Raw genomic sequence first — 25,548 nt, forward strand, 5'->3', positions numbered from 1 at the left:
ACTAGTTCTGGCTTCAATAACTTTAATGTTGATATTTATTTTTGACTGGTGCATTTCACAGGGGCAGGTTGTTTTGTTTTGACAAACCACGCCCCTGTCCGTGCTCACATCACCCTGTTTAAGAAGCCATAACTTTATCAAAACTTTTATGTCAAAACAACGCAACCTGCCCCTGTGGTAAGAGAGGAAATCAAAATTGAGCATGCAAACTTGTTTTATCAATGGCGATGGTTTATCACAATGTCATGTACTTACACTGAGAATGGCTCCAAGACATTCTATGCACATAGGTAAACAATCATCTTATTCACAAATGCTGTGCACATATCCATACATTTGGCTTCATTTAGAATGAAACTTCATAAGTAAGTATGCGCATATTTGATTTTTTTTAATCTCCATTTTGCAAAATTGAAATCACATGATTTTTTCAAACGAACTTGTATTGCTTGAAAATTTACAAGTCAATTTAAAAATGCTACCCACGGTAAGATGAAAACTAGAAATGTGTCCATAGGACACGGATGCCCCCACTTCGGTTTTTTGTCACAGAAAATAAGCCATAATGATTTTTGAAGTATTTTTGGCAAAAAAGGGCCGTAACTCCTAAATGACTAAAGCGATATCCATGACTATCGAACTTGATCAAGATATTATGGTCACAAACATGTGTTTAAAGATTGGTGAGGATTGGACAAACAGTTTTCAAGAATTAGATCGGAAACAATCTTCGGGACGTATTTTTCAAGTCTTTTTTTGCAAATAAAGGGCCGTAACTCCTAAATGACAAAAGCGATTTCCATGGCTATCGAACTTGATCAAGATATTATGGTCACAATCATGTATGTAAAGTTTGGTGAGGATTGGACACATACTTTTCAAGAATTAGATTGGAAACATATATTTTTGAAGTATTTTTGGCAAAAAAGGGCCGTAACTCCTAAATGACTAAAGCGATTTCCATGACTATCGAACTTGATCAAGATATTATGGTCACAAACATGTGTTTAAAGTTTGGTGAGGATTGGACAAACGGTTTTCAAGAATTAGATCGGAAACAATCTTCGGGACGTACGTACGTACGTACGGACAGACGTACGTACGGACAAGGGCAACCCTATATGCCGCCACTTTGTGGGGGCATAATAAATCCGTTTGATGGTGGTAATCATTCAATGGCGGCTTTATTGATAAATTTCCTCAATAAAACACTATGAAATTCACATCATCAGCATCCGGAAGTAGCATAACATACATGTATGTCTGAATCATTCAGCCGCTCTGTTCATAAATCTTGAGGTCAATACGTAGACTGGTACCCTGATTTACTTTTCCTCAAAAATATAAAGTTATACAGGTACGTGGCATATGGTTTTTAGTAAACATTAATAGTATTTGAACAATAAATACCAAAAATCGTGTTGTATTTATAAATGTGCTAAGTGCCATGCGATGATTAGTTGAAAAACTTTGTATTGAAAAGAAAATATCACGGAAACATGCAAATTATGTCGAAAAAAAGAACAGGAACCGACTTCGGAATACCAACATTGTATGCAAAGGATAACAATACTTTTTTTAAACCAAATTTCCTGGTTGTTTTCTTCTTAGACCACACGCTTTATTCGCTTTACGTATGAATTCACAAGACCTTTCGAATGCGCGACGGGCACCGCGGTTAGCTGATACTGGTTTCTTTCGGATAAAAGAGAAAGAGGGTACCAGTCTATCAATACAGAGCATTGAACGGAAAAATTTTGCTGCGTACTTTTCCAATATGTTTATATTCTTATTGCATATAATCTGACCGTATGCAAGAATATTCATGTAGTTTACCCGATTAACTCACTCGCTACGTATGAATTTCTTGTGCTTCATTAAAAGAACATACAGTTAGCTTGAATTGTTAGGGGAACTATTTTCAAATTCGCTAATGGCAATCCAATCAAAATACAGCGTATGAATACATTACGTCAGTGAACCCCAAGATGCGGCTTGAAAATGCAGACATCGCGGTTATGGCTATGAACTAGGCCACAAGTGCCCTAGTCCAAAAACTAGGTATGTTTATCAAGGATTGTTAGGTACTGCCTTGGAACAGTCAGTAAAATGTAAATTTACTGGGGGTTTAAACCAGTTTAAGTGCACAAATCTCATTCTTATTCCAACAATCCCAAATAAAGATAAAACGCAAAAGGTAAATCTTATCAAAGTATGCATCAATTTGAGGAAACTTAACAATAAAACAAATAATAATAAACTTATATATAGGTAACCCCAAGTACTTCTATGATTAGAGATCCCAACTCTATCTGTAAAACTTTACTAGCACACAAAATGGATTAAAACTAATGTAAAAAATAACCATGCTTTTAAAAAATAGGGATAAAAAGGAATAAGTAACTTTCAAAACAGATCAATAGAACGGTGTTTATTAAACAGTTTGAATAATATTTTCAACAAGCTTCTGACCTGATTCATAACATTGACTGCTGACTTGGTTAAAAGTTGATAGATAAAATCACCTTTACAAATCATTAAATACACTCAATTTTCTGGACTTTGGATACTGTATCTAATCAGGACTATCCCTTGTTCAACGCAGCTTGTGCAAAGCAGCCTGCCTGGTAGTATCATTTGACATTGTCCAATTTAGGTTGATTCACTTCTGAGTGTAATTTATGAGTAATAATGGCTGCCAACTACAGTAACTCTGTTTATGAAACTTCTGATTTGATTCATGACTTTGCCTGCTCTCCATGTAAAGATGATGGATTAAATAATGAGGCAGAGTTCTTCTGTGATGAGTGTAAGAAATATTACTGCAACAACTGTGTGAATCTACACAACAAACTGTTCAGAACACATACAGTGCTAGGAAGACAAGATGTGAGCAAGTGGTTGGGGTATGCAGGACTGAGCCCCATAGAGATATGTGACAAACATGGTGACAAGAAGCTTGAACTGCTCTGTGAGGACCATGATGAGCTTTGTTGCCTCATTTGTGTCTCTCTCACACACAGGTATGTATAAATAGAATATCTTACTTCCTAAATCTACTTTAGAACAACTTATAAACTGAACAAATCCTTCGGATATAGATATGTAATATTTTTGAGCATTTCTTTTATGTACCACTACTTACTTACAGTATTATACAGTGTAAAGGACTTACAGTATTATACAGTGTAAAGGACATACTTTTATGCCCACATGAAACAATGAAAATTTTGAGGGCTTCGAGGAGAGCGACTTTGGGTATATAATATTTATGTACATGGGATGTACTATTTAATAACCTTTTCATTTTTTTCAATTAAAAAAAAGTTCATCAAACAAATATGGCGGCTGCCTATTTAGATGTTTTCACTGCGTCCTATCTATGGTATTACGATTTTTACCCGATGTTTAATGTATGTTTGTGCCTGCGTCCTTTAAACAATTTAATACGGTATTATCAGGGTTCCCGCTGGCAATCGTCATTGTCGCCATTTGCGACAAAATCGCAAAAGTGGTGACAATTTTTCAAATTTGGCGAATTTATGGAGACAACGATTATTTTTGAAAATATTTTCTTAAAATGACGTAAGCATAGCCCATGTGGCCTGCATGATAATTAATTCAATCACTGTCACAAATCAAGCGCATCTGCTGGTGCAAATCCGATAATTAGGGCAAGCAGTCACGGCCCAGTGAACACCTTGCTAATTATTGCGAAATTTTATTTCTTTCAAGGATTAACAATGACATCCTTTAACTCTTATTAGCAAACCATTTTAAGATTTAGCTCAACAGCTTTGTTATTGCGTAATTAACGTGTTAGTTTTAAAAATGCAAATCATAGAAGTTTAGGTTGTCGGAGAGACAAGTGGCAATATTTTCACTTTTTTATTTATACACTTGTCCATATATTTGTCAATAGAATAACAATTTGCTTATATCTTGTGCTTTATTTACAACAATATTATATAATGTTCTGCTAATGAGCTACTAGTAATTAAATGCAATTTAAGGCTCTTAAAATGCTTAAACCCCATGAGCTTCAGGGGGCTGCCCTGGACCTGTAAGGGAGCCATTCGCGGCCCCTTAACCTCCTCATTTTAGGTGTATAATATGACAACAACTGGAATCATATTATTCACCTAAAATGATTCAAACAAAATGTCAAAATATTATACAGTTGTTATACAATTACAATAGAGCATATCAGTTGTAAAATAATTGTTTCAGAATGTGTCAGAGTATCAAACATATTCCTGACCTTGTGGATGGACTGAAGAAACAAACAGACTTCATAAAACTGCCAGCAGACGTTCAAAAGATTAACCACAGGCTTCAAGAAATCACCAAGAAAAGGACCCACAACAAAGAGTCCCTCAAAGTCTCTGGAAAGAAATTGCTTGCAGAAATCCAGTCACTGAGGAATCGAGTAAATGCCAAACTGGATGAATTGGAGAAAAAGACAAATGACATCTTACAAGACCAGCTTCATGAGGCAGATGATTTTCTACAGGACGACATTGACAAATGCACAAACCTCACATACAAACTAAAATCTTACCTAGAACCCATCCAATCCCAGCAAGATGACAACTCTTACATTGCGTACAAGAAATGCACGGACAAGATGAGAGAAGCAGAGAACCTGCTAAAGCAACTGTATGCCAAGCCTAACAAATCACTTGTATTTCATGAAGACCCCATGATTGAACAATTCCTTTCTGGATTGAACACACTAGAGACACTTGGGAAAATCTTTGATGAGAACTATGTGTATAAGGTGAAACACAGATCACAATACACAGCTAAAACCCAAAATGATAAAAGAGGTAGCGCAATAACCGGTATATTCCTAAAAACCGATATACGCAAAATAACCGGTATATGTGAGCTGCCTGGAGGAGAGATCCTCATAACGGACTACAACAACCAGAAAGTAAAGCTGCTGGACTCCCAGTACCAGGTGATAGACACATATAACCTCCCTAATTTACAAAGTCATATGTGTCACATTGCAGGAAATGAAACTGCTGTAACTCTAGGCTACAATGGTGTACACTTCATCACAGTGACAGGTAGTACACTGAGTGTAACAAGGAAGCTAACATTTCCACATTATTGTTATGGTATTTCCCACCACAATGGTAACCTCTATATAGGATCCAGCAAAGCAATTTACCAGTACACAATGTCAGGTCAGCTGGTAAAAAAGGTATATGAAGACAATAGTGCTGGAGTCACAGTGGGCAGATTCACAGTGAGCAGGGATGGCACCATCATCTACATACCTGCTTCATTTCACAACAAGCTGATCACCATTGACACAAGTGGGAACATTCTGTCAATTCTTAAGGACCCGGACTTAAAGAGCCCTACTGCAGTGTGTGTGAGTGATAGAGGACATGTGTTTGTCTGCTCTTCAAGATCCCACATAGTGACACAGGTGGACAAGGAAGGTAAACACAAAATTACCACATTGGTCACAAAGGTGGATGGACTATGTTATCCACAAGCAATATGGTTTTCAAGACAATCATGCAAACTGATTGTTGGAAGAGAAGGAGATAAAATTTCTGTTTTAGAGTTGGAGTAAAATGAGAAGTTACGATGGTAATACGGGATAATATCAGCTGATTTTACCGCACATAGCGCATAACGATGGGAAAAATGGGATGAATTTAAAACACCAAAATTTTTCAAATTGCATAAAGTGTATAATAATAAAGAGCACTATCAGCGGACTTCAATGCTCATTTGTTTCCAGCAGACGTGTTTTATGTGACAATATATTTTACCCATAGTTTTGGGACTTGCTACATATGTTTGAACTTTCATAGTGAAGAATTCGAGAATCAACTGGTTTAAACCTCGAATTTGCTAAGGCCAGCTACATGTATGTCAGATTGCTGACTTTGAATGACTGCATCATTCCTTTTAAAAGTTGGCACTTTTGCTCCGACTTGATTCATTCATTTGCAGGTGAGGACTGTATTAGGCCGTAAGAACTTTATCACTTTTTATGTAAGTTTTACTTCATTATTCATTCGTTTCACGTTGATGCTGGCTCTGATGAGGCTTATAGTTCTAATTCTGTAATTGTTGAAAATTATTGGGACAAGTAAGAGACCGTATGTGACTTTATAAGAAATTGACTGTGACTACATATGTAAGCAACTGTATTTGATGATTAAATGAAGTAATTTTATGTGACATTATATTAAAGTGACTGTTTGTGATTTTATATGTAAGTGACTGTGTTACTTTATATTGAAGTGACAGTATGTGATTTTATGTCGAAGTGCATGGTGTGACTTTATATTTAAGTGACTGTATGTGACATTATCTCCCAGTGACTGTATGTGACATTATGTCTAAGTGATTGTATGTGACATTATCTCCCAGTGACTGTATGTGACATTATGTCGAAGTGACTGTATGTGAGTTTATATCTAAATGACCTGTATGTGATATTATGTCTAAGTAACTGGTTGTGACTTTACATGTAAGTGACTGTATGTGACTTTATATATAAGTGACTGTATGTGACTTTATATGTAAGTGACTGTACGTGACTTTATATGTAAGTGACTGTATGTGACTTTATATGTAAGCGACTGTATGTGACTTTATATGTAAGTGACTGTATGTGACTTTATATGTAAGTGACTGTATGTGACTTTATATGTAAGCGACTGTACGTGACATCATATGTAAGTGACTGCGTGTGACTTAATATATAAGTGTGAGTGTATGTATTGATATAATAAATTATAACCAGAGTAATTGGTCTTGATTTCACTGTAGCCATTTGGTTATTTCATTACCACTGTGCCTAGTATAATTTCTGCCCTGCAAGCAGTCTGTAGTTAGATTCATAGCCCGGAATTTGTAAGCTGTTTAGTAATTAAAACTCTCAACCCACCTGAAATATCTGCTCTGACTTGCTCGATGTTTTTCCATGGCGTCAAGAGAACTCATGCCTCGATACTTCTTCAGACGTACTCCGTCCGCAAAGAAATACTCGCCTGGTACTTCTGATGTGCCAGCCAACATAGAACCCATCATCACTGTAGAATAGGTCATCAAGAATGTAAGAAGATGGTTATCAGAGAGATAGTAATCAGAGCATAGTTGGATAGTATTTATAGCAGATGGTATTTAGAGCATAATAGGACGGTCATCAGAGCAAAGGGTAACAAGAGATGTTTGTCAAACATTATGCCCCCCCCCCCCCCCAGAGCACCATGTTGTCAGGATTATATGGACAATTGAATGAAATGTGCATGGACCGAAATGACAGCTGATTTGTCACTGACATTGGATGCCGTTGAAGCAGTTTTAAGATTATGACCATTCAAAGTTTGAGGATAGAGTGTGTTATGACCATGAACTTTGACCTCAAAATCCATAGGAGTTATCAGCTGGTCACCAAAAATCTAAATGTCAAGTTTGAGGGCCATGGGTGCGTGCAGGCATTGACAAGTTATCACACAGACAAGCTTTTTTCGTTCAAGGTCACTGTAACCTTGACCTTTGACCCAATGACCCCTAAAATTGTAAGGGGTCATCTACGGGTCAGACACAGCACCAAGTCAATTTTGAGGGCCATAGGTGCAGGCATTGTTGAATTATCACTTGAAACATTTTCGCATTCAAGGTCACTGTGAACTTGACCTTTGACCCAATGACTCATAAAGTCAATAAGTGTCATCTCCTTGTCAGGCCCAACTTCCATGTCAAGTTTGATGATCATAGGTTCAGGCATTGTTGAGATATCACCGGGAAAAGATTTGTTAACTTTTTTGTGTTAAAGGTTACTGTGACCTTGACCTTGGCCCGATGACCCCAAAAGTCAAGAGAGGTCATCGACTGGTCAGGCCCAACCTTCATGTCAAGTTTGCTGACAATAGGTCCAGGAATTGTCAAGTTTGCTTTCAAGGTCACTTTGACCTTGACCCCTTAAATCAATAGGGGTCAGCTACTGGTCAGGCCAAACCTCCAAGTCTAGTTTGAGGGCCATGGGTGCAGGCATTGTCGAGTTATCACATGGACAACTTTTTTACCATTCAAGGTCACTGTGACCTTGACCTTTGGCGTGATGACCCCAAATACAATAGAAGTCATCTTCTGGTCAGGTCCAACCTCCAATTCAATTATGAGGGCCATGGGTGCAGGCATTGGCGAGTTATCACTCGGGACAACCTTTTACCATTCAAGGTCACTGTGACCTTGACCTTTGGCCCGATGTGCCCCAAAAACAATAGGGGTCAGCTACTGGTCAGGCCCAACCTCCAATTCAATTATGAGGGCCATGGGTGCAGGCATTGTTGAGTTATCACTCGGACAACCTTTTACCATTCAAGGTCACTGTGACCTTGACCTTTGACCCAATGAGCCCCAAAAACAATAGGGGTCAGCTACTGGTCAGGCCCAACCTCCAAGTCAAGTTTGAGGGCCATGGGTGCAGGCATTGTTGATTTATCACTCGGACAACCTTTTACCATTCAAGGTCACTGTGACCTTGACCTTTGACCCGATGAGCCCTAAAACAATAGGGGTCATCTACTGGTCAGGCCCAACCTTCATGTAAAGTTTGATGACAATACGTCCAGGAATTGTTGAGTTATCACTCGGACAAGCTTTGGTCTACCGACGGACCGACCGACCGACCGACATGCCTGTGCAAAGCAATATACCCCTCTTCTTCGAAGGGGGGCATAATAATCAAAGTGCAGTTTGGTGTGCATCTTAAGTTGCCTGGACGGAAAAAGGAGGATTATCATCATACGTTTATGTACCTTCTAAACTACAAGTTCTTTGGATTTTTTCTAGCTGTAGGTGATTCAAGAGGATGAAGATGAGCCTTGTTGAGATAACCCACTGTTAATATTTCTCTGTCAACTATCACAGACACACTGTATTGTAAACATTCAAGTGTTCAGCAACTAATGCTACCAATCATGAATCCCAAAATGTAATATCTGTAAGAATGCAAGTATTCAAGAACTTAAATGCTACCAAACATGTTTATCTGGAACATTACAGCAGGGAACACAAACCTGTAGATGCTCCGAGTGACAGCGCCTTTTTGAGATGTCCCACTGTTGATATTCCTCCGTCTGCGATCACAGGCACACCGAATCTCCGCGCGTATTCAGCCACTTTGTAAACAGCTGTTGCCTGTGGTCTTCCTACAGCCATTACTGAAACATAAACATGTTGTGAAAATATTTGCAAATATAAAATTAAAATGTAGTGTAACAGATTCAACTATTGTCAACAATTTTCAGTTGTTGCAAGCTATCTGATCAGGAACTATCATGACATACATGTAATACAGTGAAACTGCGTTCCCTCTAACAAGCGGTCGTTCGAGAACCGACGTTCCCTCGAGGTCGGAGCTTGGTCGCGAACTTTTTTCCTTCTATTTTCATATAAAATATACCCACGCTGCCTCGAAACCTAATTATGTCCAGCAGTCGAGCAATATCCTCGGTCCCAAGTACACAAATCATGCACAAAACCTTATGGCCTCCTCGAGGACATAATTTCACACTTTTTCCCGAACCCGTGTTCCAAAATAAACAAACAATTGCTAGGTGTTAAAATTTTTGGCAAGTTGTAAAAATTGCAATGACAGTTGAAAGGCAATTTGATAAGGTGTGAAAAACCGTTTTTCACTGTTAACGCATGACCGATATTAGTTGATATGGGCATTTGAGATGATAATTATGAGAAGTTAACGCTTTAGATGTGGTCAGAAGGTTCTTTGAATTCACTGCCGATGCTGACCGTGATCTTCAGACGGTCTGTACGCTGTCATGTCACATTACGATTGAACAGTTTCGCGAAACCGACAAGATGCGCCAATCATCAATCCTTGATTTTGCGTAACTTAAATCTGACTAATGCCAGAATATGTACTGTCATTCAAATGTTGCTTGTTACGAATATGTGCTTTTTTGTTAAAATAAACATTTCTATTTATTCATTTATTGTTTTTTCTTTTGCGTTTTACATTTAGTTTACGTCAACCTTTGAACATATTAGCGATTTCCACAACGCAACACATAATCGGTGTCTTAGTAAACAGTCTGTTTGACGACTTCAAACTTAAAATACACTGAAAGATATTTCATATCAAACTGGAAAATTGAAAATCGGGTCGTTCGAAACATCGGTTCCCTCGAGGTTTTGGCTCGGTCCCTGGCGACCTCGAGCGATCGCAGTTTTACTGTATTGCAAGCTACCTGGTCAAGATCTTTTTTGACAACGACACCATGCCTATGACAAAAAATTCTAGTTTTTTTCTTTTGCAAAAAGGAGACAAGTATAAAATCAGGGATGTGATTGACCTGGCAACTGGAGGGCTGAAACCATTTCGGCCATGGGTTCTCGGGGCACTTTTGGGATCAAAAGCACACTGCCATAGAAGAAAAACTGGCTTTTTAAAAGCTCTTTTGAGGGTTCTTCTGACTTTAAATTTGAAGCTAACTGGAATATCAACTCTCACAACCAAAAGCACTCTAGTAACTTTTTAAATCAGCTGAAAAATAAAATAAAATAAAAAATTCATTTTTTTATTATTTTTTTTTTTTAGGGGGGGGGGGGGGTCCCTGGGGCTATTAGATCCGTAGAATTCCGCGAATCCACGGACAAATCACATCCCTGGAAATGGAATTCAACAGCAGATTTTAAATCAGATGCAAAACTTTGAAAAGCCAAATGTATTATGTTTGAAAGTTGGAACCATAATTGTTAATTCAGACTGCTTTTAACCAAGGCTTAGTTACAATTATTACTCTGTCTTTGACTACCTTCTCTCATACCTTCCTGTGTAATACAGATGGAGCCACTGCCCATCCCAACCCTGAGGCCGTCCACTCCAGCATCTATGAGATTCTTTGCTTGGGCTGCTGTGACAACTAAAATAAGGATGATTCTTTTTTAGTGACAATTGATCTGTTAACGTGCTGAACAAGGTATGCTTTTCTTTTGAAATAATACTATTTAGCTTTACTGTGGTGGTGCCAGAGGGGCAACCATGCTGGAGAAGTTAGTTTCCATCCTTGTTTAAACTATACTCTTCAAGGGATATCACTGCTTAGATGAAGTTCACTTACTCGTACCTATTCATTACCCCCTAAGAAAAGTGTTCACCTACCATTACCCTCTATGAGCAAAGTGTTCACCAACCATTACCCCCTAAGAAAAGTGTTCACCTACCATCACCCTCTATGAGCAAAGTGTTCACCAACCATTACCCCCTAAGAAAAGTGTTCACCTACCATCACCCTCTATGAGCAAAGTGTTCACCAACCATTACCCCCTAAGAAAAGTGTTCACCTACAATTATCCATATGAACAAATTGTTCACCAACCATTACCCCCTAAGAAAAGTGTTCACCTACCATTACCCCCTATGATCTGTATGTCTGGGTATTGCTGTTTCAGGGATTTAATCATCTCTATCTGGTACGTGGAGTTGCCTTGGGATGAGTCCTGAATATATAATACATAAAATTTGTTATCGCTTAATCATAATAACAGATTATTATTTTTGAAAAAGATGCTACTATGCCCGTCCCCCGCCCCAAAATATGGTTACAAATCCTATTATAGAAATGTCCGAGGAATTAGGGCACACATTTTCGCAATGTGTATTAAGTCAATATTTTTCCTTGATGTGAAAAAGCTTTAGAGCTATCATAGATGATTTAGATAGTCATTGATACAAATTGTATTTTAAATGAGATTCTCACCGACTTCTGCAAGGACCGCTGCGATCGTAATTTATAGTGGCTGGCGAAAAGCAATCAGACGACAAAAAGTGAAACAGTGTTGTTACTTATTTGCTTAATGCTACTACAGTGGATCAACATTGAACTGAAAATCTTGAATAAACAGATATATTTATACGCATAATCAGTCTATCACATTTCTTTCAGACTGTAGTTAATCAAGCGTGTCACTGTTGATATCCTATAGAATTAGGGCAAACTAGGTTAATTTATTCGGAATATTAATGCTTTTTCAGATTAACAATGACAAATTCATTTATAATATGATGATAATGAACTTTCATAGCGAAAGTATGACAAATGAGAAAAAATTAACACAGACAATTTTCCCCCTCAAGGATATCCCCTAGCTACAATAGGATGTCTCCTGGTAGTTAAGTTGTGGTATGACAAACACTCTTTGTGTGTTATAAATTCGGGGGGGGGGGGGGTGTACTGATAGCCATTTTGGACTGAAAATTGAAAAAAAAAAAATTTTGGTCCAAACTATTTGCCATTTTCTGTAACTGTTATCGGTCCTGCAAAGTCAAAATTTGGCCACACCGGCAAATTGTCAGTTTTTAGAAGCCTGGTATCTATATAACAAAGGCTGAGGCGAAGGAATTCATCCTGTTGATTTTTGTTCTTTAATCAAATCATTGATTCAACACATAAAACACCGATTAAAGAAAATGCCCAGTTAAGAGTCTCGATTTTTAAACTTTCTTTACTGTGTTAATACAATGTTTGGTTGCAGTCAAATCTTTACAATTTATAACAGTACAGTATATGGAGTTTGAAAACAATACCTCAAAGGCTTTTCTAGTTATGCTCCAGATAAATTAAAATTAACAATAGGCAAGAATTATGCTCCTTTCTATTATTAAAGCTGATTTCCATTATGCATACTTACTATGACAAGGAAGTCTGCACCAGCTTGGACCAACGCTTCTACTCTCGGTTTGTCCGTCTCGTGAGTACTGACTGCCGCCCCTACCAACAACTGTTTTTTGTCATCCTTGGATGCTAGTGGGTACTCTCGATTCTTTTTTGTGTCTGTCCGGGCTATCAACGCCACCAGTTCGTTACTTTCATTGATGATTGGAAGCTTTCCTCGAATCAAAATCAGAGGTGGAAACAAGGACGGACCAATCACAGACAACATAAGTATCTTCCATGGCTGCTTGCGTAAGATAGGTTCATCCCAACTCTAGTGTAGGGTGTTTTACAGAATGAGGTTTACAGAATTTCGGCAGAAGACCCTGCATGAAAGTTGGGATGAACCTATCTTACGCAAGCAGCCATGGAAGATGCATTTTCTCCCACATCAATTAAACAAAATAAAGTATAAACATATTCTTTTCTCTGGAACTCTTATGTGCATAGTGAAAATAATTTGCGTATAGATATATATGTAATAATTGGTGGTTGTCATAGATATGCTCATAGTGATTTGTTTTATGTAAATAGTCAAATCGTTCTGAATTTTTTTTTTTAGGAGAGTGCAGCATTATTTAGTGCCATTTGAAGCGAGAAATGATTCATTTGGATTTTGAATATTGCCAGAAGACAAGGTTTTCATGGTGCTACAGACAACACAACAAGAAAGGTAACTGCATGGTGACAATAAAAGTAGTTCCATACGGTTTTTTTATCTTTGCCCATGGGCAAAATAAGGATTTCCAGCATGGCCAAATATTTTGATCTACTTCTCTTGTGGGAGAAAAAGATGTCTTTCAAACACTGAATAGAGTTTATAAGCCTCAGGTTAAGTCATTTTCTTGCATGTTTGTAGTTCTGTCTGCAAATTAACCAGTCATTTGAAACTACCAGAATTACCCATTATGCGAACAGTCTCAGGCCTCAGTCTGGACTCAAGACTCAGAAAAAATTTCATCCAAACTGTAGCATACGGCATTTTGCGGAAACAAGGTTTACAGAATCAAACTTTAAAGAATTTCCGCAGAAGACCTTTCGTGAGGGTTGGGATGAACCTATCTTACACTAGCAGCCATGGAAGATGCATTTATAAATATATTTGTAAATAATAGTAAAATTTTCACTTAGAAATGTAATTCATTCAAGTTAACCATCAATGCTCTGCTATTGGAGAAGAGTTACAATACAATGAAGATCAGCAGTTTTGAGTTTTCAGTCTGGACTCAAGACTTGAGGGTGTTCGTAATGGGCCAGGGACCTGTACTTGTAAGCCTGTGATGGGCTCGGTGAAGAATAACACCACTACGAGACTGAATATGAACAATCCTGACACTTTCTACAACTAGCAATTATTTTGCGGACTAACGCCTTTTCAGGAGTCTGGTACCTTTCTTGCTTTTCTGGAGAATGAGATTGGCCTCTTTGAGAGTAACACCTGATGGAGCACACACAAGCTCATCAAATGGGGTCATCACCTGGAAAAGTAAATGAATATTTTGTTCACTCATACAGTTACAGGGATAATAACAGGTCGTGAAAATTAACTTCGAGAATAAGGGAGTCAGGCTCTAAACAGGTTTAGGGGTTTAAGACCCCTGTTGACGTCTGTTGATCTGTGAAGTTGCATCACTAGAAGTCACTTGCATCGTGACCATATTGCATGAAACGGAAGGTGGTAGGAGATGTATCTCATTATGCAATGAGAAGAGATACAATTACACTGATCCCCAGTATTTAATTTATTTAATATCATTTAAGGTTTCTTTAAAATATTTCTTTACAAAGGCACTTGAATTCTACTGTGTGATACAGAATCAGAAAACACAAGTGTGTACTACGGAAATTATTTCTGGTGCCCATTTTTCTTATTGAAATAATGCATTTTTAGACGAAAATAGTACGTAATAAATTTTGTTAAAACATATTCAATACAAAATGGTTGAATTGTGTAGAAAAAAATTATTCTTATCATCTAAGAAGTAAATTCCAAAATTAAGTTCATTAAATTTCTCAAATTGGTTTAACTGTTGAGAAAAAAATCATCTTTAAAGTTATCTCAAGATTAAAGTTCCTTTATTTTCCTGCTCAAGAGAATGTGGGCTAAAGCAATCCCTATCCCTAGTGATGTTTTGATGATGATTAATAAACAGAAAAATTGATTAGTTGGAAATCAAAAAAGCGACAATTGATTGTATTTGATCATAATCGATCCTCGATTCAACTTCTTCTTCGTCTTGTTATTTGTGTTCAGTTTATTTACATCAATTATTTTTTATTTATACATTCGGTGTTCAGTTGTTATCGTTAGCAATATCGCCAATAGCAACAACAACATTATTTTTCATACATACACTAATCATAAGCATAGTTAGAAATTAAGAGTTATTGTACAAGAATAAAACTACATTTAATTTAAAGTATTGTCAAAAAACAAATCTACTATCGATAATGAGTTACATGAGTGGAACCAATTATCGATAGTCAAACTGGAACCAATTTCCAACACTACCTACCCCTGACACAGACGTCTTGTGGTCCTCGGATGATAAGAAGTCGATGTCACGTTGAGTAACCAAGCCCACAAGTTTACCACCCATGTGACCATTTTCTGTTATGGGGATTCCAGAAAAACCATAATGCTTCTTGGCGTCCATGACGTCTTTAACTGTGTGGTTGGGTGACATCACAACAGGATCAACAATGAAGCCTTGCTCATATTTCTGTAATAATACAAAACAAAATACAAATGTAGTCTGTATTTTTTTCTGATAACAATTTAAAGAAATAGAAATATCTAAATTGTACCAAATGTCTTGGCATGTAATTTCTAAAAATGATACAAAATGCCATCATTTTCCCCTATTGATTAGGGTAAAAAACACACAACATTTTATCTTTTAGACAACGCAACCCTCAGGATATTCAACCTTTAATTAAAAACATACTGAAATGTCATCCTAGGCTTTTGTGACTTGTTTCTCTTTTGACTGGACTTCCCAAAATAGCCCGAAACAAAACACTGATAGTTGAATGACCACAATTGTCATTGCTAATTCAGATGGTTGACATTTACTTAACTTTTTGTTAAAAGCGAAATATACACATTAAAAACCGAGAGCTTCAGAAGCAAATGCCAAATCTTGCCACAATAACTGGCTAACATTCAAGGTTTAAATTGCAGACATCCTTGTACGCAACTATAGAGACACAACAATCAAAGCCATGACAGAATGTACATGTTGTAACTTGACATTTACAGCTTCAACAAACAAGAGTTGTTTGTCAAACAGTAGGCCTCCTGCCTACTGCTTTGTCGGAAACATGTGGTAAATGGAATAAAGGTTTATTATAAGAAAAAAATTATTGATGGTTGCACAAGTTATAACGAAAATGAGCCCAGGTTGAACTTCAAGCTGCAGACAAAAGTTTTCATGAGCAGGTTGACCTTTCACCTACTGACACTCCAGATATGGGGCAACCTAGTCCAGGGGGACCTTAAACTTTAGTGTCTGAGTCCTAGGTCAAACTTTTCTCAAGTTATTGTGTAAACAAACTTCTATAAGGGTATTGACAATACCTCAACCTATCGCTACAATATAAATAGGGTTCATCTACTGCAACCTACCCCTGACTTATGGTCAAACCATTCATGATTTCTATTGCTGACAAAACTTGGTCTACCATCAATCCAACTGAATTGTCATTTACAAACCAATATGCACCTTATTCCAAAAGGGGTTATAAAAAAGAGCAAAGTTGGAACAAGAATTGAATCTCTGAATCTCTCTCACCTTCACTTTGCGTACTTCATTAGCCTGGAAATCCACTGAACAGTTGTGGTGAATGACACCAACACCCCCACACAACTGTAATAGAAATAAAGAGATAATACTATTATACCAACTGTTTTAATATTGAGAAGATAAAATTTTCACTATTTGTTGCAAATCAGTCAGGTCAGGAGTCAAAAAATGGCAACAGTTCATAGCTTCGTTTTTTCTGACATGAACACAATGGCGTCACAAAAAGGTCATTTTGTTGATAGGTTGCTTATTTATTATAACTTGGAAAATTATAGCTTGTAAACCTAGGAAGTGCATCCGGAAAAAATTCACTTACAGCCATAGCAATGGCCATCTGTGATTCTGTGACGGTATCCATTGGAGATGACACAAGTGGAGCCCTCAAGGTGATACGCTTTGTCAAAGCTGATGTCAAATCCTGTACAAAACAAAACAGAATTGTGTGAAAGAAATCATTAAAATATTTAACAGATGACAATTACAGTAAGTTATGTACTAAGTAGATGTTTTTTAATGGCACAAATTTCGTAATTATTATTTAATATTAATTTGAATAAGTCCATAACATTTAAGAAATTGCAAACACTGAGTAAATAATTTGTTTATCATGTTCGTGCTATTTATCAGCAGAGAGTAACAGATATCACCAATTATCTAAATAATCAATGAACTGATATCGGACTGTTTCCAATCCATGGTTTATATGTGATAATGCCAACATCTGTTTGTGTTTCTTGGTTTCAAGGGGAATAATTAGACAAATATTTAAGCAAGAGTTGTGGAACCTTAACTAGCATGTTGGCAGAGAACAATTTGTACCAAGTTATACAGTAATACAGTCATTGAAATTAGACTTTTGGATGAACAAGGCCGAATTCTTATAATTTTGCTTGGCATCAAATTTTTGAACAAGCCCTGAGCACTACATAAAATTCAGCTGCACTTACAATCCGACTTGTTTTGGCAGTCTGAATTGATTTATTATTGATTTATTAGCAGCTCTTCTGAATATAAACTTGTTTTTACAAGGTAATATTCCTTCTGTTCCTCAATCAAAAACACTGACATTTGACAAGTCTCTTAACCATGATGTATTTTATGCATATTTTCTGAAAATCTAAAAATGGTATTAGTAACAAATATCAAGTTTTTGTTTACATTATATCATTGTTTTTTGACTGAAAATTAAAGCAATTAGAAATTATACCACTTTTGAACCCAATCTACCGCTTTTGAGACCTAAAACTACCTCTCTGTCAATACCTGATAAAAATACTGACAATATTTGTCAATAAGTCATGTATTTGATTTTCTTAGCGCTAACTTGCCAATGACCGTCTGCTTCAAAAGAAACAATGTTTAAAAACGTATGCCTTGTTTGAACAATTCAAGTATCAATTGTTTTTGTTGTATTATAATTTAACATAAGCCTGACAACATTTTATATCATTCCTTCTATTGAATTTTAACGTACTTTAATTATTGACCAGTGTCTTCTCTATGTACATTCTGATTGGTTGACGTTCAATAACTCTGCCTACTTGCGATGTTTCTATAAATGGATGACACACGACCCAATTATTTGATTAGTAGATTACTGATTATAAACTTAAAACTGCAATGTTTTGATGTGTCATAATGAACAATTAGCACCCTGATTAGCGTGAATTACCGTTAATCTAAGCCAGTGATGACGGTTGTGTGCCTTATCATGCGCTGATCTGTGACAGATCAGGAGACGGCGACATGACCATTGAAATACTTTTAGGGCGTAACTTTGTGATAAACAACGATTTGAATGGCCAGAAGGGTGCAAGAGGGCGGGAAAAATATGACAGGTTGTGTTAAAAGGGGCAACGGAGCGGGGTCAAATAAGGGCAGGGCCGGCCGCCCTTCCATTCCGCATTAGCTAAAACACTACACCATAATTTGATGGCCATAGCCTAGACTGGCACTTAAGGTCATTAAACTTTTTTCATTGGTATCTGGGCCAAATGGACTGCTAATCTGGACAGTATGGTCTTGCGGGGTCTAAGCATCTTTCAATTTTGGCAGAATGGCCTGCCAATCAAAAGCATATTTTCCGGAACTAATCAACGTTGGGCTATATCATTTGTATACATCTCAAAAATTAACACACCACCAAGGCTATGTCAACACATAATTAAGACTTTCAGACTTTAAGAAAGATAAAACATGATATGTTAGGTTTCTTACCACTTCAGTCGATGCAAAGTCAATAAACCCAGGTAAAATCAAGAAATCACTGAAAACAGATAAAAATGCTGAATTATGAATTATCAGATAGTATGTTAAATGAACTTGCTTAAAGAATAAATTACTTCTATATATATATATATATATATATATATATATATATATATATATATATATATATATATATACCGCACATGTTCCTCATATTTAAACAAATACGTGTTGCACTGAATGACCTCAATTGGTTTTCGTAAACAACTGCGTTAAAAAACTTAAAATACACTCATGGCACTCAATTTTGGCTGTTTACATTCTTCTACAACAACTCACTTGTACGTAAATCCATCTCCGTGAGAAAAAAGTTGAGCCCCTGTCAAACCATCATCCGGTACGTACCCGGCTCCTCCCGTTATCAGATAGTCTGCCATTCTTAAATATTGAAAACAACGTGGTTACGACCCAGCTGTCAATTTTTGTTTTGGCAATGGCGGGAACCTGCCTCGTTCTGGATGCAAATGTCCTCACTAGCCTTAAATTATTCGGTAAAAAATATGACTGTGGCGTAGCATCCACAAATGCAAGAGGGTGACATACGGTACCTGTACATTCGCTATAAACACGATTTGTCGACTAATATCAATTTATGATACTTACAAATCAATAATTCTAATGGTGTTGCCACTGGCCTTCTTTCGCGATTGCTAATTGTAACAATGTTACTAATAAACTGGACCACAGGCAGCAGTTACGTTGACAGGACCTACCCTATGGCCACCCCCCTCTAAAATGGGAAATTGTTTAAATACAAGGCCGCATGATATGGAAAGCCATTACCGAACATTCGTATTTCAAAATCTCAGGTTAAAGTTGTGTAAAATATCGGTAAAATATCGGTGAACAGTGTAAGTGCATCGGCGTAGCTCCAATAGGCACGGTAGGCCCGGGCCTACACATCGTTTCCAAAAATGAAAAATACAAAAAGTCCAAATCTGCTATAAAAACTGAAAGGTAAGGGGGTGACAGCTTATGCCTACTTTACATTCAAGTTAACTAAGCATTGTTTTTGCAAACAAGTTTAGTGCCTTTTTTTTAAAGACAGTCGAACCGTTTTACAAATCGATTCGATAACATTTTTACAACAACCGGCAAGCGCGTGATTTCAATGAGCGTCTGTTTAACTCGGTTTTGTTTACAATATAAGTTTCGAAGCGGCAGCATATTTTGAATATCATTCAACATGTTTCCCCCTTACCCCGACCCTGGAGATTCCGATGGTTCGTGGAATGATGAATTCAAACTCAGACTTTTATCACAGAAGTGGGAGTTGGTCAGTGATTTTAAATTTCCATCGAGGTACGTGTGGCTGACAGATCTTTAATCGGAAAAGTTTCGAAAATTTCGGACAAAAATAAATTATTATTGTCTTAGTTTATCATAGAACAAATGGTAGGAAGGAATTTCATTATACACAATGTAACCTTAATATTTGATATTTTGCATTTTTCTGCTGTATGGATATATTATGTTTGTAGTTACTTCTTAGTTTAAAGGGACGATACTGTACACAAAATTGGCTCCAAAAAAGTGTTTTCTCTGTAACGAATCTCAGGACAATTATTTAATAAAATGTTTTACTCTTTGATATCATAATTGTAAAGAAAATACCAAAATGTAAAAAAAAAATCGAGTCGGAGACAGGGTTCGAAACGGTGTCGCCAAAATTGCAGTCCAGCGATGTATCCACTGTGTTACAAAGGCTTACCTTTAATTCATGGAATATTTAAGCTATACCTAACTTGGTAATATCACGTGAAAATATCGACTAGCCAATACGCATAAGAATGAACTGTAATAGGTATACGTACCTAGTAGTTTTTTTAATGGAAAAATACGAAAATAAACTGCTAAAATAAATTAATTGTTAACTACATGTACGTGGTACTTCAGTAAGTTAGTTTCAATGCATTGGACACATCGATACCAAGTTTATGTCAGTTTTTGACAATTTTCTCATCATACGGTGTATAAAACTTAAATAAACTTATGCCAATTTATGTAAACACGGTACGACGACCCACCAAAGTGTGGAATGTACCTATTTGGAAGAAGAAGAAGAATAACGCTACAGTACACTATTCTACAGTTCATAAATAATCAATCCCTCCGTTCCTTTTATCACAATGGCCTATTCACTTTTTCATCCGTCACGAAAAATGTATAAATATATACTGCTCAGTACTATGTTTTACTGTTACTTTGCCCTTCCGTTCGTCCGTCAGATCGTCCGTTCGTTCACTCATCTATTCATCTATGCATCCGCATACATGCCCGTCAATACAATATTTAACGATTTACTGTCATTTTTTTCTATATTCTATGGCATACTACTGCCGTAAGTTAACTTGACTGTGTTTGCGAATTGTTTCGTGTTAACCATTTAATTTTCGCGTTAATTATCTAGCTATCTAGTTAATATTCGGGATCCTTTTTTGGTAAGATAGATATCTTATCTAGTTAACCAGTTATTATGTTACTTATTAATTGGTATTCTCAAATCATAACTAGATAACCAGTTACTGCTAAAAGCCAAAAATGCATTAATAGAGAAGTGGTAATACGAATCTTATCATTACCAGTTATTTTGTTACTTATTAAGTGAAATTCACAAACCATAAGTAGCTAACCTGTTAATGGTGTTCAACTAAAACAGGTAACAGGTGGGAGTCCTGGGCACTTTCAAGCCAGGTTTTAGTTTAGTGATATTTATGTTACCGAAAAAGTTTCGCGAATATTAACTAGATATCTAGATAATTATCGCGAAAATTAAGTGGTTAACACGAAAAATATTGCGAACGTTCATAGGTTATCTTACGGCAGTTATATGCTACCATAGTATTCTGCTATGCATGTTATGTTGTATATTTATAATGCTTCATGTCATTTTAGAAATATTGGCGGTAAGGAGAGAAAGTTTAATGCTAGCTGGTTGTCCGAGCACACATGGTTACGCTACTCCCTGAAGAAGGACGCTGTGTTCTGTGCTTGTTGCCTGGTGTTTTCAAAAGGTGAGAAGGAAAAGACGTTTATCAGGACCCCTGTTAACGACTGGAAGAACTTTTCGAAACTTGTCAAAACGCATGCATCGTCTGCAAATCACAGAGGTTGTTCAGTTCTTGCTGAAAATTTTGTTGATGTATCCACTGGTAAAGCTCTCTCCATTAATCAGCAATTGTCATCGTCTATTAAATGCACAGTGGAGCGAAACAGGCATGTGCTGTATGAAATTATTGAAACCTTGGTTCTCCTAGGAAAGCAGAACATTGCTGTAAGAGGACATACTGAGGACAGGAGTAATTTTATGGCAATTTTGCAGTCCAAAGCAAGGAATGACGAAATTCTGGCAGATCATCTGGCAAATGCTCAATCAAACGCAAAGTACACTTCGCCGGACATTTAAAACGAACTGTTGGGTATCTGTGCCGATCAAGTTGTCAGTACAATCATATATGACTGTAAATTGTCCGGTTTCTTCTCTATTATGGCTGATGAGGCAACTGACTGTTCAACAAAGGAACAACTTTCTGTTTGCGTTCGTTTTGTTTCAAGGGTAGAAGAGAAGCATGTCGTTCGGGAACAGTTTTTAGGGTTTGTCACTTGCAAGTCTATAAAGGGAGTATATTTGGCACAAGGCATACTCGAATATCTGCAAGGCACCGGCTTAGATATTTTGAAGATTCGGGGCCAGTGTTATGATGGCGCAGGAAACATGGCGGGCAAGTACAATGGTGTTCAGGCGCTCATCCGTGAAAGATTACCACTCGCTCACTACACCCATTGTAAGTCACATTGCCTAAACCTGTCATTGGTCCACAGCTCCAAACTTCCATGCGTCAGGACCATGATGTCTACAGTGCAGGATATCGCCTTTGCGTTTGACTACTCTGCGAAACGCCTCACAACATTTGCAGATGAACTGTCAGAAGACGTTGTTACAAAGCAATCGATGGAAGGCCGACAGAAGTTGAAGACCTTGTGTGAAACAAGGTGGATGAGCAGGGCAGATGCGCTTCGTACATTCAAGAATGCCTACCGCGTTGTCGTCCATGCGCTCGAAACTCTGCAGGAAAATGGTGACGTCAAAGCCAGCGATCACCTCAACGCTATTCTGCAGTTCCAGTTTATTGTTACTCTTGTGGCAACAGAGCACATCTTGAGCAATCTAGTAGGACTTACAGCAGTTCTTCAAGCGGTAATAGTTTGTGCTTATTACTACGTGCGACTTAAGTTAATATGAAAAAAAAGATTTTAATGGAAAAAAATCCCACAACAAATACATAAATAAATAATAACTTCATGAATTTCAGAATTATTCTCAGAACAAAACGTGTTGCATCCTTTAGATTTATGTATGATAATTTATAAATAAAAGTAAATCTTCAGGTAAAAAGTATCTGTCTGTTTTCCTTTCCTTTACATACACGATGAAACAGTGAATTTATGCATAAACATAATATATACTTATCTCATTTACATCTAGGTGGACATGGATCTCTTGGAGGCAATCGAGCAAACGAAGGTGGTCATGCAGATATATCAAGCTGAGAGGGATGACCCCCTTGTATGGGATGCCCTTTATCAGGAAGCTGTGACCGTAGCTGACGAGTTCCAGGTACATGTGTACACATATTACCTGTATTTGCATGTTGATTTCATGTGGTTGCCGATAAATATATGTATTGATATACTGGTGCATACAGCAAAGCGTTTTAACGCAATAATTTACAGTTCAACGGAACACCATGATAAAAACGTATTTGTAACAGTTCGAAATGCATCGTGTTTTTTCCAGATTGCAGACTGATAATTTAAAAAAAAATCTGCTAGCTGCTTTTATATTTCGATTTAAATATAATAAGATCCAGATATACTTGGTAAACTTCTATTAGGTATTTTGCATTCTTCTACCGAATGGTTTAATCGATTCGGCAATTAACGATATCGATCGAATGTTTTATTTTTGTTTTACCTAGATTGACCCAGCAGTGCCACGACAAGCAGCCAGACAGAGGAACAGGGCGAACTATGATGTACAGGACCCGAGTCGGTATTGGAAGGTCTCCGTCTTCTACGTTTTTGTTGACCACTTGCTTCAAGAAATGGATACTCGTATCCTAAAGAATGAAGAGCGCTTCCAGGCTCAATGGTTAATTCCAACCAAATTTGAAGGTCTCCTGCCGGCCAATGTGGACAGGATCTACGAGGCCTATGAACCAGACCTGCCCAAGACTCGGCAAGAGTTCAGCGAGGAAGTAAGCAGGTGGAATCTGCGATGGCAGCTGAATGATGCAAAGCCTTCGACACTGCTGGCGACACTCAACAAGACATCGGAGGCAGCTTATCCCTGCATATACATTATACTGCAAATACTGCTGACCATGTCTGCCACATCCGCCTCATGTGAGCGCTCCTTCAGTTCCATGAGGCGTATCAAGACATACCTTTGTTCTACAATGACCGGCGAGAGGCTATCCTCACTTTTCGTCCTCCATATTCATTGCGATGTTGCGATAAACATAAATAAAATTAAAATGCATGACTTGGATTTCATTTAAAGACACTCGATATATCATCGTAAACAAAACCAACTAGACACGCTTGTTTAACCATTAAATACATATTTTCTATTTTGAAGCTTTTTGACAATGCTAACATGTAATATCAAAGCTTTGTATTTCAGTTCTCTTACTGAACATTATACGTAAGACAAAAATAAATTTTAGTCAAGTGCATTATGAAGCTATTTTTGATGACTAAAAAGGCTCCAGATATACGCCAAATCCCACCATATTGGATCTATAGTTTAAAAAAATCTAGGGGGAGGTCCCCCGAACCCCCCGTACTAAGTGGGCCTATACTTAGTAATAGGCCCAGCTACGCCCCTGAAGTGTAAACAATATCAGTACACTGTACAGTATTGATGAACAATAATCAATTCAATAAATCAAGTGATATTTGAAAATGTTAAATCAGACCATGAAACAGTGATACCCTTACAGGTATTAAAAAGCCAAACAAACCAAGTGTTTATGGGACCGGCGCACCGTAATCACACCGTATCACAAGCATGTGAATCTCAAACGTGTGTCCACTTAAAAAGTAATATTTAAAACGCTCTTCTAGCTTAACGGGTACTCCCCATGTCATGTTCAATACATGTACGTCTAAATATAAACGGAATTGAACACACGTTCATGCACCGGACCTCGAAATGCACGAGGAAACGGGACATGATCCACTATTCATGATGCCCTGTAAATTTATACATGTGTATTTCAGACTCAAAAATAGTTCATATAATGTCATTTTAAAAGTCGACAATAAATAGTCTTACTTGTTGTGAGTAGAGCTCCCCATTGATTGTAGACGATCCGCGCACCTCCTGCCGACCGACTGAAATCCTTCAGTTGGAGTCGAGGAACCGGAAGCCGACATTCACACTACTTCCAATCTGGAATATTTAAGTTATTTCATATAGATATAGCATCACCTTTAATATAATAATACAGCTGGATTAATTAAATTATTTTATGAAAGTCATAATCTTTTATTTTATATTTTTTATTGTCTTTGCTCTCTCTGTCGAAGTTTTTTTTACTGTATCGTTTCGTATTGCACAGATTTGCTCGTTATTTGGGGTTTCGGAAAACCGGAGGGAATATTCGGTACGCAAATGTATGACAAAAGGGAGGGATGTTACACCCTTCGCCCTAGTATCTGTGTTAAAAAGTGGTCAATAATTAGTCGCCACG

At 37.3% G+C, this 25,548-nt stretch overlaps 3 protein-coding genes across 9 annotated transcripts in view; 2 read left to right on the forward strand and 1 right to left on the reverse strand.

The window, feature by feature from the left end:
* LOC128218523 (inosine-5'-monophosphate dehydrogenase 1-like) overlaps positions 1–19,233 on the reverse strand; it is a 75,407-nt gene extending 56,174 nt beyond the window's left edge. For 4 of the 7 annotated variants that reach the window (XM_052926205.1, XM_052926203.1, XM_052926207.1 and 1 more), the window contains exons 1-11: positions 19,070–19,233; positions 18,740–18,788; positions 16,839–16,940; positions 16,511–16,585; positions 15,233–15,439; positions 14,107–14,194; positions 12,694–12,893; positions 11,412–11,502; positions 10,830–10,925; positions 9,060–9,203; positions 6,923–7,067 (exon numbers count right to left, since the gene is read on the reverse strand). In XM_052926205.1, coding sequence (XP_052782165.1) covers positions 6,923–7,067; positions 9,060–9,203; positions 10,830–10,925; positions 11,412–11,502; positions 12,694–12,893; positions 14,107–14,194; positions 15,233–15,439; positions 16,511–16,585; positions 16,839–16,940; positions 18,740–18,788; positions 19,070–19,167 — 1,295 coding nt within the window. In that variant the 5' untranslated portion in view covers positions 19,168–19,233. The remainder of the gene's footprint in view (positions 1–6,922; positions 7,068–9,059; positions 9,204–10,829; positions 10,926–11,411; positions 11,503–12,693; positions 12,894–14,106; positions 14,195–15,232; positions 15,440–16,510; positions 16,586–16,838; positions 16,941–18,739; positions 18,789–19,069) is intronic. The other 3 variants (XM_052926204.1, XM_052926206.1, XM_052926209.1) reach the window with 1 other exon arrangement.
* LOC128218521 (uncharacterized) lies at positions 2,658–6,783 on the forward strand. Its single transcript, XM_052926201.1, has 2 exons — positions 2,658–3,023; positions 4,231–6,783. The coding sequence occupies exons 1-2, from the start codon at positions 2,692–2,694 to the stop codon at positions 5,591–5,593; spliced, it is 1,695 nt and encodes a 564-aa protein (XP_052782161.1). The 5' UTR covers positions 2,658–2,691; the 3' UTR covers positions 5,594–6,783.
* A 743-nt stretch (positions 19,234–19,976) lies between the features above and the next one.
* LOC128216150 (zinc finger MYM-type protein 1-like) lies at positions 19,977–24,845 on the forward strand. Its single transcript, XM_052922732.1, has 6 exons — positions 19,977–20,092; positions 21,686–22,174; positions 22,346–22,988; positions 23,277–23,408; positions 23,770–24,196; positions 24,796–24,845. The coding sequence occupies exons 1-6, from the start codon at positions 19,977–19,979 to the stop codon at positions 24,843–24,845; spliced, it is 1,857 nt and encodes a 618-aa protein (XP_052778692.1).
* Positions 24,846–25,548: the final 703 nt, after the last annotated feature.

Source organism: Mya arenaria, chromosome 14 (assembly GCF_026914265.1).
Source record: "Mya arenaria isolate MELC-2E11 chromosome 14, ASM2691426v1".
Lineage (NCBI taxonomy): Eukaryota > Metazoa > Mollusca > Bivalvia > Myida > Myidae > Mya > Mya arenaria.

Coding starts and splice junctions, on each gene's coding strand:
- LOC128218521 (XM_052926201.1), top strand. CDS start 2,692: ATGGCTGCCAACTACAGTAACTCTGTTTATGAAACTTCTGATTTGATT. Junction 3,024..4,230: donor TGTGTCTCTCTCACACACAG/GTATGTATAAAT, acceptor TAATTGTTTCAG/AATGTGTCAGAGTATCAAAC.
- LOC128216150 (XM_052922732.1), top strand. CDS start 19,977: ATGTTTCCCCCTTACCCCGACCCTGGAGATTCCGATGGTTCGTGGAAT. Junction 20,093..21,685: donor GATTTTAAATTTCCATCGAG/GTACGTGTGGCT, acceptor ATGTCATTTTAG/AAATATTGGCGGTAAGGAGA. Junction 23,409..23,769: donor CCGTAGCTGACGAGTTCCAG/GTACATGTGTAC, acceptor TGTTTTACCTAG/ATTGACCCAGCAGTGCCACG.